Consider the following 15667-nt stretch of genomic DNA (forward strand, 5'->3'; position numbering starts at 1 on the left):
CTGCATCCTTGGGTGATCTACAGCAGTATGGAAATGTAAGCGGAATAAACCCTTTCCTCCCCAACTTGTTTCTTGGTCATGATGTTTGTGCAGGAATAGAAACCCTGACTAAGACAAGTAGAAAAAGATTCTGCTTTAAAATTTTTCTCCTTGGGCTAGACTTTGCTCTCCCTGCTCTAGGTCGTAATGACAATTCAGGGTTCCCTTTCACCAGACGAACCTGGGAGTTTGTTAGGCTTCCTTAGAGAGCATGGTGACCATAACGAGGCTGCATTCTACATGGGAAAACAGTACCCATATAGACATATTTGCCACCAAGCAAAACATCCAGTACCAGGAATGGATTAAATCTAATTGAGTTGTTGGCCAAAATTGTTTTAAGAAGCTTAGAGAGTTTTAGTTTTCCATATGACTTTTTAGTGCTATATTAATAACATGAAAGTAAAATACTTCATTATTTCTAAATTTCTAAAAATACTTTGTTTTAACAACTTGAAGATTTTATTGCTAATTCAGTTTCTTTTAATAGTTTTAGAGATACCACCTCTCTGAGAAGTTTAGATTCAAGATGGGAAATATTGAACTCGGTTAAACTGATTACATTTTGGAAAGTTCTGTTGATACCAGGCTAAGGAATTACCATCTTCCAAACATAAAATGTATATTCCAGTTTAATAGCAAAGGACTGTCTTTTTTCCTTTTTAAGCTAAATTTATCTTTAGGGCTTGTGTTTGGTTATGTTTCTTTTCTCTTTCCTTTTTAAGGTTTTATTTTGTTGTTATGTATATGTTTGTGTGAAGTTGGGGTAGTATGCACACACAGATGTAGGTGCCTGCAGATCTCAGAGTTGGAGCTACATTGTGGGTGTGAGTACAGGACCTGCTGTTAACCACTGATCTGTCTCTACCACACAGGAGTCCCTTAAAGGTGTGTGTACATACTGTGACGATGTAATCAAAACAGTTAATAAAGTTGTAAATCGACTTAGCCATGAACTAGTAAAATATAAGAACTTAGAATTATCTGAGAACAAATAAAGAATTGAAGGATGCTTGGTTGCCATTTCCTTTTTGTTGTTGAATGTTCATTCTTCTTTCAGTTATTTCAGTCAATTGTAGGGACAGGGCTTCTGCTTTCCTTAGGCACTTTGTTCTGTGATCTTGTGTCTTCCATTAGAGTCTGCAGTCACAAGAGGGCTGTGATGGGCACTGGACACATACGTGGGTTCTGGAGACTCACACTCTGGTTCCCTTGCCTTACTTACTTTGTATTCATGGGAGTGGGGGAAGGATAGCACTTCCACAGCATGTGCGTTTTGTTCTCTACTGCTGTGTGTTATGTTCCAGCATGTGGGACTCAAGTCTTCAGGCTTGATGGCAAATGCTTTTACCTGCTCACCTATTTCACTAATAAATAAATTTTTGGTTCTTTTAAGGTATGTTTAATGCTACTGCCTTTTCTTCACATTTATGTATATATTCTTTACTGGAGGATGATGGTATTACCAAGTACATTAACCCTGAAGCCATCTTGAGAGCGTTGTGACTTAACAACCTTTTCATCTGTAATTTTCTGACATAAAGGAAAATCCAATGAGAGGTTACTTAATTAAATACCAACAAACTGCATATCTTTTTCATAGATAGGTAAAGTATAAATAGATTCTTTATAATTTGCCCAGTATTGTTTATAGTTTTTGCATTTTATATACCTGTTTTTAAGAAAACTCATACTTTTTAATATTAGTATCTAGATTTTTATAGTTATTCATGGACTAATTTGAGGGCTATTTAAACAGATTCAATGAATAGGTTTGCTGTTCATTGTTCATCAAGATGTTCATTGTTTATACAGATGGGTATCAAAGAACAACATAAACAATACAGTTCCTTATGAGTCAGGACCAAAAAGCTCAGGAAACCTATCAAGGAAAGCTTTCTTCTCATGAGTGTGTGCCCAGTGGAACAGAACTCCACCTACTCTGCATTGTATACTCTTAGCTGACACTACTGTACATTCAAACAGCTGCATAGAACTAGAGCTGTTAGAAGAACTAGAACCGACCACAGCCATCCTAACTACTCCTTCCATATCTTAGGATGCCACTCTCCTTCTGCTGAGGTCCTTTTGCTGTACTCCAGTAGGAATTCTAGACAGGTGTGGGAAAGCTGGTAAACCCTGAGCCCTTGAGATGCCAAGGCTGGACTGAAGACCTTCAGGTTTATTATGTTCCAAGGCCAGAGAGCTACAACATTTCCCTCAGCCTTTAGAACCCAGAGTTATGTTTCTATCGTTCATTTGGGACATATTGCTATGGGTTTTTACCACCAGTGCCCTGGTATATGGAAGCCATTGGAGTTTCTGGATTCTAGTCCCAGTAAACAGTTGAAGAAAACAAGCAGCAGATGGAGTCCTGCAGTGTTATACCTCTAACAGGTCTTAACCCCTCAGCCGATAGCAGTCTTATGGATATAACATTGCAGTGATTTAACAGTCTTCTAACAACATCAGCCTCCACCTCAGTGCTCCAGGGGAAGGTGTGTCCTCTAAGGATGGTACACTTTTAGAATATTCTACAGCTATTCTTTGAAACTACAAGCAAAGAAGATAAAAGAATCTGGTAGGTTCAGAGGCACCTGGACCTACCTGATTGGATCCTGATCCCATGGATCTAAGTTAATCTGAGAAGAGAATTGGCTGGGTGAAGAAAGTATCAGAGGTCTGGAAGAAAGTCAATAATATCTCTAGATTTGTGGGCTCAAGCAGAGTGAGAAGGTAGTGACTAGTGGATGTGGCAGTGGGAGTTTTGGGAGCCATATTAAGTAGGAACCTAAAGGGGAGCTGAGGAAAGAAGGCTAGGAGATAAGGCCAAGGATGTGCAGGCATCTGGAGATCTGAGCAGACTAGATAATGAATGGCTGGGGTGGAGAAAGCACATTTATAGCAGCTTGTCTGTAAGTCGATATATCATTGCTTTACTGAGGAGTACATGTTTTGAAACTAGAAAGACTAATCACAAGAAACTATAACCAAAGGAGTTGTTTATTGATTTCCATAACCAACATGGTCAGACAGGCATGACTTAGTATCAGACACTGTACTGTCAGGACTTGGTTTTCATATTGGCTTATCTTTCTTTTAGTTATACAGGTTTCTTGGCTGTAGCAGTGTACATGGCAATGATAACCTTAAACTCACATTCCTAATACTTTGTGATAAAAACAAAACAGATCTTGTTTTGTGTCTATTGAAAGTATACATGAGGAGAAACTTGCCTGACCACCTGTCCTGTATCATGTGGCCTTTCTTGCATCCTGGCTATGTATCAGATCAGTTGTTAATGACATTCCAGTGTTGCCACAGCCATGTTTCTAAGTAGCATGACACATGATACCATAAAATGAAAGGACAGCATAAACATGGCCCAGAAATATAATTTTTTGAGTCACTATCATTTGTTTTTACTAATATTTAATTTAACGATTAGGCATAGCATAGATAAAAATGAGCATCTAACATATAAGCATCTAAAATAGGTATGTTACACTTAAGTCATATTGGAGACTTAAACAAATGCCCTAAAACAGAGCCATACCTTGCCCAAGGGCCCTACACCAGAGCCATGTCTCCAGCCCATGGTGTGTGTGTGTGTGTGTGTGTGTGTGTGTGTGTGTGTGTGTGTGTTGTTTTCCTGAGAACGGGCTCCTGCTATGTTGGGCTGGGACTTGTGATCTTCTAATCTTGACTGTAGACTTCCTAGTGCTGGAACACAGGCTTTGAAACTCTGCCTTACTGTTTTGATTTTTAGCTTACAGTTTATTCAACCAAGGGAAAAGAATTTGCACGTATGTTTGTTGTGTATAATTCTGAGTTGCTCAGTTCTGGTTTGTATAATTTCTTTCTCAGCTTTATCTGTTACATTATAAATTTTCTCCCAGAAATCCATTAACTTGAGCTATTATAAAAATGATTTGAACTATAATGTCAGTTAGCTATGAAGTTCTTTGAGAACACATTGTGGTGTTAATATAAGTACATTGCAAGTGTCTCAAATATGGAATTCTTGGGAACGTTACTCTAGTTTTTATATGAATTGGCAAGAACTCAGCAAAAATTCAAAATTTTTAATGCAGTCTTCTTACTCCTTTTTAGCAGTCAGAATGAGATTATAGTTTCCAGATGAAATTCCGTGTGTCACATAGTGATGACATATATTTTCCTGGTTGGCTCAGCATGAGATGCGATTTTGCATGCCATGTCACGCTGACTAGCAGAATCCAAAAGCCATTATTTCCCAAGGGCCTTTCAGAGTGATAGCATCGGATGTTGTTTGTCTTATGATAAAAAGTCTCTGTAAACAGTCACATGCTTCTTAAAGCTGAAAATACTATCTAGCCATTATACATTAAAAGCCATTGCAAAGGTCACTTTCTCCTTCAGTTTTTTTAAATGTGTATTCCCAAGTGAATTCACTAAAAATAATCATTGTAAAATGCAGATAGAACATAAGTAATATACGGGGCATAATCAGTATGTAAAGGGTAAATATTGTATGTTTTGACACTAAACCCAATTCATCTCAAACTAACATCACATACTCTGTTTTACTTCAAGTATAAAATCGTAACATCTATTACTAATATTATTACTATAATTACTATTACTAGTGTGTGCCTGATTTAAGGGTTTCTTTTGCTACAGTCAAACACTGTGGCCAAGCAAGGTGGGGGGAAGAGTTTACACACTTCCATATTGCCATTCTTTACCAGGAAGCTGAAGGCAGGAGCTGGTGCAGAGGCCATGGAGGGGCGCTGCTAAGGCTTGTTTCTCAGGCCTTGCTTGGCCTGCCTTCTTATGGAATCACCCACGATGGGTTGGGTCCTCCCCCACCAATCACTAATTAAGAAAATACCTTAAAATTGGGTATTATAGAGGCTCCAGATAACTCTAGTTTATGTGTCAAGTTGACATAAGACTGGGGAGTACAACTGACCCATTTTCAACTTGACACACAAACACACAAATTACTATTAAGCCATACCATTAATTTCTTATTTATCCCAAGATTACATTAAAAGCACAGACAACTTTAAAGTCCTAATCTTTATTAATTCAAACATGTTAAAATTTCAGTCTGTTTAAAATATCTACTCTCTAAACATCTAAAATCTCTTTTAGAAATTAAAAATCTTTCAGCTGTTATCTCCTATAAAATCAAGATTAGATTGAATGCATTCTTCAAGAGGGAAGAGCAGGACACAGTCACAATCTGAACCAAGCAAAACCAAATTCTAACAGAATAAATAACTCGACATCCAGAGATTAGGGATTCACTCGCTATCTTCTGGGCTCCTCCAAAGAAATTGAATCACTTCTCCAGTTCTGCTCCCTGCAGTATGCACAGCTTCTTTTCTACACTCTGGCTGGCTCCACTCCACTGCTGATGGTGTTCTTAAAGTCATCCCATGGTGCTAGAGTCTCCAACACTTCTGGGGTCTTCTGATGCAACTGGGCAGCAGTTCCACCAGCAGCTTTTCATAGGCTTTCTTTTTGGTGCCAAGCCTCATCTTTCTTTTCATGACTTCTTCAGCCCTGGTCCTACAGCTACCACTGAGGCTGCACCATTACCAAGAGTTTACCTCTCACAGTGCCAAGCCTCAGCTGCTCTCCATGACCCATTCATGACCCATTCAAAACCAGTACTACCTGGGTGACTCTTGCTCATTACTAAGTCTAGCTGCCAGCAAGAGGCACAACCATTACCTCCTCTGGAACACAGCTCCTCTGTGCTCTGAGGAAATTATTTCCCAGATTGCCTCTCAGTGATACCGGTCTCTTCTTACTCACCACCAGTTTCTTATCTCCAGCTCACCAACATCAACTGTCCCAGTAACTCCAAGGTGTTGTTGGGTAACAACACTCAAACTTCAGTGGTGTTGATCTCTTGTTAATTGTAGCTGATTCTTCTGCTCCAAAATGACAGAATCTGATTTCAAAATGACAAATGGTCTTGATAGAGTGTTCAAATTTCCTTGTGGAACTTCACAAGCCAGTCCTCCATCTTCTGTACTGCTCTCAGCATTCTTATCTCAGGCTCCAGAGCTTCCCAGTGACCTCTCACCCCTCAACACATGGCCTCACAGCAGTATCACAATGTGCTACCACCTTGTCTTGGGGTTTTTGTTGCTACAAAGAAGCACCAAGCAAGTTGGGGAAGGAAGGGCTTATTTGTTTTACATTTCCATACCACTGTCTATCAGCAAAGGAAGTCAGACAAGAACTCAAACAAGGAAGACACCTGCAGGCAGGAGCTGATGCAGAGACCTGCTGCTTACTGGCTTGCTTGCCCTAGGATGCTGAACCCTCTTTATTATAGAAAACAGAAACTGGGCCTTCCCCACCAATCACTAATTAGGAAAATGCCTTATGGAGGAATGTCAATTGAGGTTCCTTCATTTCAGTTTGTGTGTCAAGTTGACATAAGACTAGCCAATACAGTGCCCAACAAAGATATGTGGAAGCTCTTTAAAACTGACGCACGCCTTTAATCCCAGCACTTGGGAGGCAGAGGCAGGCGGATTTCTGAGTTTGAGGCCAGCCTGGTCTACAAAGTGAGTTCGAGGATAGCCAGGGCTATACAGAAAAACCCTGTCTCGAATAAACCAAAATAAATAAATAAATAAAAATAAAAAATGAAATTGTTCACACATGAACACACACACACAGAGTAAGTAAAGATCACATTTTGTGTGTGTGTGTGTGTGTGTGTTTTAGATATTAAACAGAAAGAGTAAACCTTAAACGTAGCAGAGCCTACTTTATCTAACATTACCTACCTTGAAGACTTGGAGCAATAATCTTTTTTCTTCTTTTCTCTTTTGGGTCCTAATCATGTCCATATTATTTTAAGTCCATTCCATGGAAGCAAGTAAAATACTGTTGTTCAATTTGGCAGTCTAAGTTTGATTCCTGGGAGCCACTATGGCAAGAAAGGACTGGCTTCATAAAGTTGTCCCCAGATGCTGATGTACATCCTGTGAAACAAAGGCATCACACATGTTGGGCCTTGAGGACAAATCCAAGCCTGGCTCAAGTTTTGAAAACTGTCTCAGTCACTTCCGTACTTGAGTGACTCAGCATGACCTGCTTAAGCCCGCCTTTTCCTAGCAACTGCTGACTTAGAATAACTTTGTTGGCTCTGTCAGTCACTCCATACCCTCCATCACCCATCCTCACCCCCTATGTCTAAAAGACCCACCTCCTGTCTCAGCCCTTTATAAACAAATCATTGATACAATTAAACAAGTTCCTGCTTTGGCAGACTCCTGGCTCAGGAAGGTCATTCTCAGGATGGCAGGAGATTCTATCTGCTGACACCATCCCGCCTCATCCCCTCTCGGCTGGACTGGGTTCTCCCCACTCAGCCCAGACCTGCCAGCAGAGAGCCGGCACACACATACACAAATGTAAGCACATTCTAATAATAATTTCCATTATATCAATATGAGCATGTACATAATACTTTAATACTCTTCCTTCTGTTGTATGTTTACTTGGTATCTTAACCTGTTGTGGTAACAATGGTTTTCTTTTTTAAAAAGCTATTGTATAGCTATTCTTCAACAGCTTTCTGCTTCAGTATCTTGAAGTCTAAAATGTGTTGTGACCTTGTACAAACCTAGGATGTGTTTACTCTGTTTTTATCTCTCCCTTTTCTGCTACCTGACATGTCGTTTCAAGGCTGAATCAGGTTCTAGTTCTGATACTGAGTTGTGCTGCTGCTGCCATGCTGAAGCACTCAACCTTCTCATGCCCAGTTTCGGCATCTCTGGGGAATCCTAACTTATCCCATACTGCCCTCCTTCACCCCTTTGGTCTCACACTGGTGTCTGCTTCCTTTTTTAGAGTCGCACTTTGTTTGTTTAAGATTTTTTTTTTATATATATGTATGTGAGTACACTGTCACTGTAGCTGCCTTCGGACAAACTAGAAGAGGGCATCAGATCCCATTGGAGATGGTTGTGAGTCACCATGTTGGTGCTGGGTACTGACAATTGAACTCAGGAGACCTCTGGAAGAGCAGTCAGTGCTCTTAATCACTGAGCCATCTCTCCAGCCCCATAGTCTCACTTTCATAACTGAATGTAGGACTTATGGAAGCATTGAAGGCAGTAGAATGTTTCTGGACAAGGAAATCTGAGTTGACTCACATCCGAGACTACTGAGTGTGAGGTGTGATGTGCTTACTATGGACCATGTTTCCTGCTGTTGTGGGGGCATGATGGTTTAATTATGGAAAACAAGGGCTTTTAAGAATACATCAAATGGTACCTGTGGATTGCATGTTAGAATGTTTGATTTTAAAGGATTGCTGTTTGAGTTGTTGGCTGAGTTTCATTAAAAAAAAAAATGTTCTACTGAGTTTTGGCTTAGGATTAGGACAGATTTCTAATAGATTGAAAATGATCTACAGATACTTGTCACATTTTCAATGTGTGGTTTTGTGAATTAATGTACTCAACATTGATAATTATAAATTAACCAACACTGAAAATATTGCATGTATTCTTCATCAAAAAACTACAGTGTTAATAGTTGTTTTATAAATATACTTTAATATTAATGTAGTAATCTTATGCTACAGGCAGATTTTCAGGATTGTATGGTTTAATTTTTATTATGTGAGGACTTAATCCATGAGGATTTTATCTACATCACTGTGTACAGGAAGCATGTAGTTAGTTGTCTTGGGAAGTTTCATTGTCAGACAGTAGTGCACTTGATACATTACCATTCTCTAAGTGGGTCTTTTTCAAGCCATAGTACTCATTTCATATTTTTCAGTACTTTAAAAAATTTATAGTAAGCCTCTGTAAAAAGGTTTTGTATTCATACTTTAAAATGATTTTAATTAAATTGATAGAAATTTAAAGTAAGTAAAAGTTAACAATATGTATAAAGTTAATTACATGTTAAGAAAATCAAAGTAGGTAATTATTATAAAGGAATTTATATACAAATATGCACACTAGAGATACAGTATTCCCTTTCTGTACCCTCTGTCCACTTACCCTACAAAGATGATTTATGCCATGGTTTGTTTTTCAGTTTCTTGTAAATTTTATGTATATAGTAGGTAAATTATCACTAAAACTTATCCACTATTTTAAAAATATATTTAGTTTATATCACAAAATTTTAGTTTATTTCCACTTTAAAAGATACCAAAAAATGTTTTTTATCAGAGCCTTATCTTCTGTTGTTGAATTGTAGTTCTTACTGGTCAGTAATAGTTTAGCATTTTCTCTCTCTGTCACCTATTCTTCCTTCTCTCCTTTCTTCCCTAATTTCCTGTTTTCTTTTGCATGTAAATTACTTATTTGTATTAACATGAGCACTATAAGTACATATGGATTTATTAAGATAAATATACATAATTTGCACATTAGAAATTATTAAGTAGCTTGAAATAATTCACGAATCTTACCAAAGTTTTGAAATTCAGTAGTTCTTGTCAATGAACCAAATTTTTATTAACAGAGAATATCATTTTTTTATCATGACATAAGCCTTTCATATACTTTGATTAATTTTTGTTACAAAATATTTTTATTTGTTATATTTTGCTATATATAATATCTATATGTTGTATTATTTGTGGTTTCTTTTTTTTGCTATAAAAAACTTTGTAAGTAAGGTATTGCCATCTGAAAGTTTCTTTTATGGGAAAACCCATTTCCTATCACCTTATGATGATGAGTTGTTGTGCAGAACTCAAGTTACAGCTTAGTTCATAAAATGAGTGTCTCTCTGTGTGATCAGTTAAGAGAACATTTCCATTCACCTGGAAGTTAACTCTCTTCATCAGTGACTTGACTGATAGCTGAGATCAGTAACCCCACAGAATGAATTGAATATTTGGCACTTATAATCTCATACTGGTGTGATAATTTTAAGCAGAAATAGACACCATTTTAGAACTACTTACAGTATAGCTTTGTGAAAGCACAATGTGTAAAGAGGTCCCAATGTGTTTTGCTAACCAGCTGTTCCTAAACTTAGAGTCCAGACCAGTGTCAGTTCCTGTGAAGGCCGTGCTGCATATTCATGAAGAATGTAGAAGTCCTGAAGACAAAATGAAAGAATTTATTGCAATATTATGGAATGCAGTAAAGAGTCTCACGCTACAGGTAAATTTAAGCATTACAAATGTTATGGCTCTACTTCCCATAATGCTGTAACAATTACAGCATATTCAGTAATGCTATAATATTTCTGACAACATTGCTCATGTCAATTGGTGCTATGCTTACTATAGGCTGCTTTTCCATAGTCTGTCTAGTGTCTCCTGATACACTTGCTTATTACAGACAGTATTCCCACAGTTCATCTCATATCCATTGGTACAGTTTACTTTTTACAGTTAAAATTATGTTACAATACATTGTTTATAAAAATTTATATATTTTGAATTTGTTTTTAAGTTAAAATAACTTATATATTCTAAACACTGGTTTTTAAAAATATTATCCAAAAGATTTATGATTAGTTATATGCTTGTGGATACTAAATTTTATTCTTATTTATTATGACTTTTTAATGCATATAACTCAATCTGTTCAACCCACAGTATTTTGGCATTGGCATTTTTGTTTGAGCAGGTTTGGCACTATAAAATCTAATAGGAAAGACATACTTTTCTTTACATCTCATATATAATAGAACAAAAAAAAAAGAACTTAGTATTAATATGCTTTTTGGATTTTTATTTATACCTTGTTATAAAAAATTTCTTGCTTTTGATACTTATAAAGTACATGTCATTTTTTTCTCTTGTTCTATGTTAGTATTTTTTTAGTATAAGTGTATTTTTTCTAGTATAAGTGTTAACAGAATCCTAGAAAATAAATGAGTTTATGTAGTACACATGTGCACATGCATATACCCAATGATCTAATGTGAGACATCTTATATGGAACTCCTTTTGAGAGATTTAGAAAACTCTATGTCTCAAAAAGGCAAGGGAGTTTGTCAGAATAAGCATCGTGAACACTTCCTGCCTTGTTTTGATGAATACAGAGACCAAGCTACTTAGTACTCTGTTACTTTGTCAGGGTATCTAAGAAAGGAAGAGTGTTTGTATTTGCTACTTCACAAGTTTGAGTTCTTGTTACTTAGAAGAAAATGGGCTCTTTTGCCTGTGGACCTGTGTTAAGTACGGAAGTATGGCAAAAAGGTGTAGCCAAGCAGAGCTGCTCAGCTCCAGCCACCTGGGAAACAGAGAGAGTAGGCAAGGGACTTCACACACCATTCTGAGTTACCTCCTGCTCACGTCTTCCAACTCAGACCCACCTTCTCACTAATCAGCCAGGGTCTCATCAGTGGGTTATCACACCATCTGTGGACCAAACCTTCAATGCAGTTCTGGGGAACATTTCATATCCACACCATATTATAGTGACCCAGCTGAATAGTCAATGATTGATAGAACTAGTTGACACCATTCCGTGTTCTGTAATGCAAGAGTTAACATTGACAACCAAGTAAATTATATCATGACCTTAAATGATGTTTCATATTAATAATATAATAAAATTTAATCTCATTCCTTCCTTATCCAGTCTACAAAGAATTAAAAAAAATTTTTGATTTTTTTATTCCATTTTCAAAAGATACAGAGTTAGATGCCAGCCTTAGAAAAACATTTATTATATTTGCAAACATTCCCTTTATATTTCTTAATTCCTTAACAATGTGTGTGTGTGTGTTTGTGTGTGTGTGTGCGTTTGTGTGTGTGTGTGTGTGTGTGTAGTGTTCTATTTTATACTTGGGATGAGTTAATAGAATCATATTTACTGCCAGAAATAAGGAAAATAAATGAAAAAAAATACAGAAAACTGTGGTTTAACAACACTAGGCTGTAAGTCAAGTGAATAACCAAATGACTCAGATTGAAGTTAACTTACAACTGAAGAACTTAGGGAACGAGAAATCAGTCTAGGAGGTCACCTTCATTCTTCTCATAGTGTCTGAATAGATAGTGATGCCATTTAAATAATAGAATACTGCTTTTTGGAATTAGAAAAAATGGGTCTGATTTTATGTGTATATTTGAAATGGTTAACTGGTATATACTGATGTCTTAGAATAGTCTACTATATCAGATTATATTGGTATCTTAGAATATTCCTTTCTAGAACAGACTTATAGTAGAAATTTGATCTGGGGAGTCTTTCCATAGATGCTTAAGACAAGGAGAATGGGAGAAACTAGAAATTCATAAAAACATGTCAATTGAAAGAGCAGTGGGCCACTGGCACACTACTTTAAAGTAATCAGTAGAAGATGAAATTTCCCTGAAGGAAACTTAATCAGATGACTGGGAGAGGCCAAACTGTTCATGGAAGTCCAGAAAGTGTGTCATGGTCAGTTTTCATGTTAACTCTGGCCTTTCTATTGCTTATCCATGCTATGAAATATTCCATTTCCATGTACGGTTAATTCCAAGTTTACCCGTCTCATAGTAATGGTGATTTTTGTTGTATAGTGATGCAGTGCTTTTACTAGCTTTACTCATTTCACTGCTAGTTATTCATAAGTACAGATAATGGTAGCTGTCTTAGTTAGGGTTTTACTGCTGTGAACAGACACCGTGACCAAGTCAACCTCTTTAAAGGACAACATTTAATTGGGGCTGGCTTAGAGGTTCAGAGGATCAGTCCATTGTCATCAAGGTGGGAACATGGCAGCATCCAGACAGGCATGCTGCAGAGCGGAGAGTTCTACAGCTACATCTGAAGGCTGCTAGTAGAATACTGACTTCCAGGGAGCTAGGATGTGGGTGATAAAGCCAACATTGACACACTTACTCCAACAGGGCCACACCTTCTAATAGTGCCAATTTTTGGGAAGAGCATATGTAAACCATCACACCCTTACTCTTTTTTTCTTTTTTTTTGCTTTATGTGAAATTAGATGAAATACACATCACATAAAGTTTGTCACTCTCAACCTTTGAAATGCACCATATATTTTATGATTCTTTATTTTGAGTGAATATGGTGGATATTAATTTGCATATGAGTATTTCATTTCATAAATTATTTTGGTTCTGACCATGAGATTTTATGTGTTGTACACTGGTCCTGGTCCTGTATGACAGACACCTACTATATTTAAACATTTCCAGATGTTAATATATCATGTACGTTTTAAAGAGAAAATTATATATATTCTGATTAAATGGTTTAAATTTAAGTTAAAATGTTGTTTATTTAAAAAAGCATTTTCTGTTTTCTAAGATGTATTATTGATCAAAATATGAAACAGTAAACTCTGAAACTGTCATCAGATAAAACTGAACATCATAACTTTAAAACGATCAAAAGATTTTTTGTAAGACTTTGGAGAAATGAACATATTTGAGACCAAAAGTTTATGGAAAATTGAGTTTGGGGCCAAAGTTGATAATTGGTAATACCATGTTATTTCATACGTAGGATAGAAAAACTTATGAAGTATAAAGGCAGTAAGAATATTTGATATATACTGTTTATTTTTTAGTTGTAAGATTAGACTTTCATACATCCTTATAATGGTTATTTTGTTTTTGTTTTTTGTAATAGTTAACCAATTAGATTTATGTATCAATAAATTCTCAATACACAAGATGCCAATACAATCATTTCAGAACCAATTGATAATGACAAAAGCTGCCCACCTAGATTAGACAAATTATCCCAATATTCTAATTTTTTTTAAAAAAAAATTTTATTAGATATTTTCTTCATTTACATTTCAAATGCTATCCCAAAAGTCCCCTATACCCTCCCCCTGCCTTGCTTCCCTGCCCACTCACTCCTACTTCTTGGCCCTGGCGTTCCCCTGTACTGGGGCATATAAAGGTTGCTAGACCAACGGGCCTCTCTTCTCAATGATGGCTGACTAGGACATCTTCTGCTGCATATGCAGCTAGAGACACGAGCTCTGGGGGTACTGATTAGTTCATATTGTTGTTCTACCNATAAGGTTGCAGACCCCTTCAGCTCCTTGGGTACTTTCTCTAGCTCCTCCATTGGGGGCCCTGTGTTCCATCCAAAAGCTGACTGTGAGCATCCACTACTGTATAATGGTTATTTTGTTACAGTACATGTTGACTTAGACATTTTTTGCTTGAGGACCTTTCAACAAATTACATTAGGCTCATTTTTTCTTTGACATTTTTCTTTATCTGAAAAACACAGGGAACTATATCATCAGCAATGATCTTTAATTTTCGAAGCTATTTTATTGAAAAAGCACATAATTAACAATGGCATAAAGTTACAAATAGGTCTTCAATTTTTTTCTTCATGGACTTTAAGATCTTGCTATATAGATCTTTCACTTGCTTGGTTAGAGGTACACCAAAATAGTTTATATTATTTGTGGCTATTGTGAAGGGTGTTTTTGCCCCTAATATCTTTCTCAGCCCATTTATCATTTGTGTAAAGGAAGGGTACTATTTTGTTGGAGTTAATTTTATGTCTGGCCACAAAAATTGAGATGCTCTGGCCTGGAGCTCAAAGAAAGGAAAGCATTGTCCTTCTTGTTGTTGAACTCAGCTGTTTAGCTCATGTATATTGAGATTCAGGTTGATGTTTCAAAGTTTGATTTTTTTTTTCTGACTTTTTCATTGTACTCTGCCATTATGTATAGAACTACTTAGTAGTTTGATGAGCCTGTCAAACAAAATATGTCAAGTACAGCACTGTAAAGTAATTTAGATAGGGCCATTGAATTCTCTCCTGGGGAACATAACCCCGGCTTTGGCCAGTGATGAAATAATAGCAGCTTTTGGTATCTAGAGAACTCCCTGACTCATCTTCCGTATCAAGTAGGAGTGGATATTGCAGGACATTAATTATAAAAGCATGTTTTATAACACTTAACACTAAAAGTTTTGTATAGAGATTTACCTTCCTATTCATAGACACCAACAGAGTTACAGCCATTTCATGGTAGCTTCTTAGCAAGGAGAAGTCTGAAATCCAACTCTAGGAATTTAACCACCCCCCCCATCAAAATTGTCAAGTACAGCACTTTTTGGGAAAAGTATGAAAGATATTCAAGGTTTCTCCTTGAAGTTTTGTTTTATTTTTACTTGAAACTTAAACTTGGGTATATATAGATTCCATATGTAAAATATTTCCGTGGCACACTGTGCTGACTGGTTTTGTGTCATCTTGACACAAGCCAGAGTCATTCGGGAAGACGGTATCAGTTGAGAAAATGCTCCTACCAGGTTGACCTGTGGGCTAGCCTCTGATACATTCACTTGATGGGTTATTGATGTGGGTGGGCCCAGCTTACCAGGGAGCTATAAGAAAGCCCAAGTGAGCAAGCCAGTTGAGTTCCAGGCTTAAATTCTCTCAGCGATGAACAGTGGCTGGGAGATGTAAGCTGAAATAACCCATTTCCTCTGAAGATTGCTTTTGGCCATGGTGCTTCATCATATCCGTAGAGACCCCACATAAGAAATACACTAGTATATATTGAATATTAGTCCTCTATCAGATTTAGGATTGAAAAAAATACTTTCTGACTCTGTTGGTGGCCTTTTTGTCTTGTTGACATTTCTTTTGCCTTACAGAAGCTTTGCAATTTTATGAGGTCCCATTTGTCAATT

At 36.9% G+C, this 15667-nt stretch overlaps 1 protein-coding gene across 5 annotated transcripts in view; it reads left to right on the plus strand.

Annotated features, from left to right (window-relative positions):
- Vps13b (vacuolar protein sorting 13 homolog B) overlaps window positions 1-15667 on the plus strand; it is a 529582-nt gene that overhangs the window by 183482 nt on the left and 330433 nt on the right. For all 5 annotated transcript variants that reach the window (XR_003845462.1, XM_021217240.2, XM_029548110.1 and 2 more), the window contains exon 22: window positions 10063-10190. Coding sequence is in view for 4 of the 5 variants with exons in the window: in XM_021217240.2 (XP_021072899.1) it covers window positions 10063-10190 (128 nt within the window). In the remaining variant the exon portion in view is untranslated. The remainder of the gene's footprint in view (window positions 1-10062; window positions 10191-15667) is intronic.

This window comes from Mus pahari, chromosome 17, assembly GCF_900095145.1.
Source record: "Mus pahari chromosome 17, PAHARI_EIJ_v1.1, whole genome shotgun sequence".
In the NCBI taxonomy this organism is placed as follows: Eukaryota; Metazoa; Chordata; class Mammalia; order Rodentia; family Muridae; genus Mus; species Mus pahari.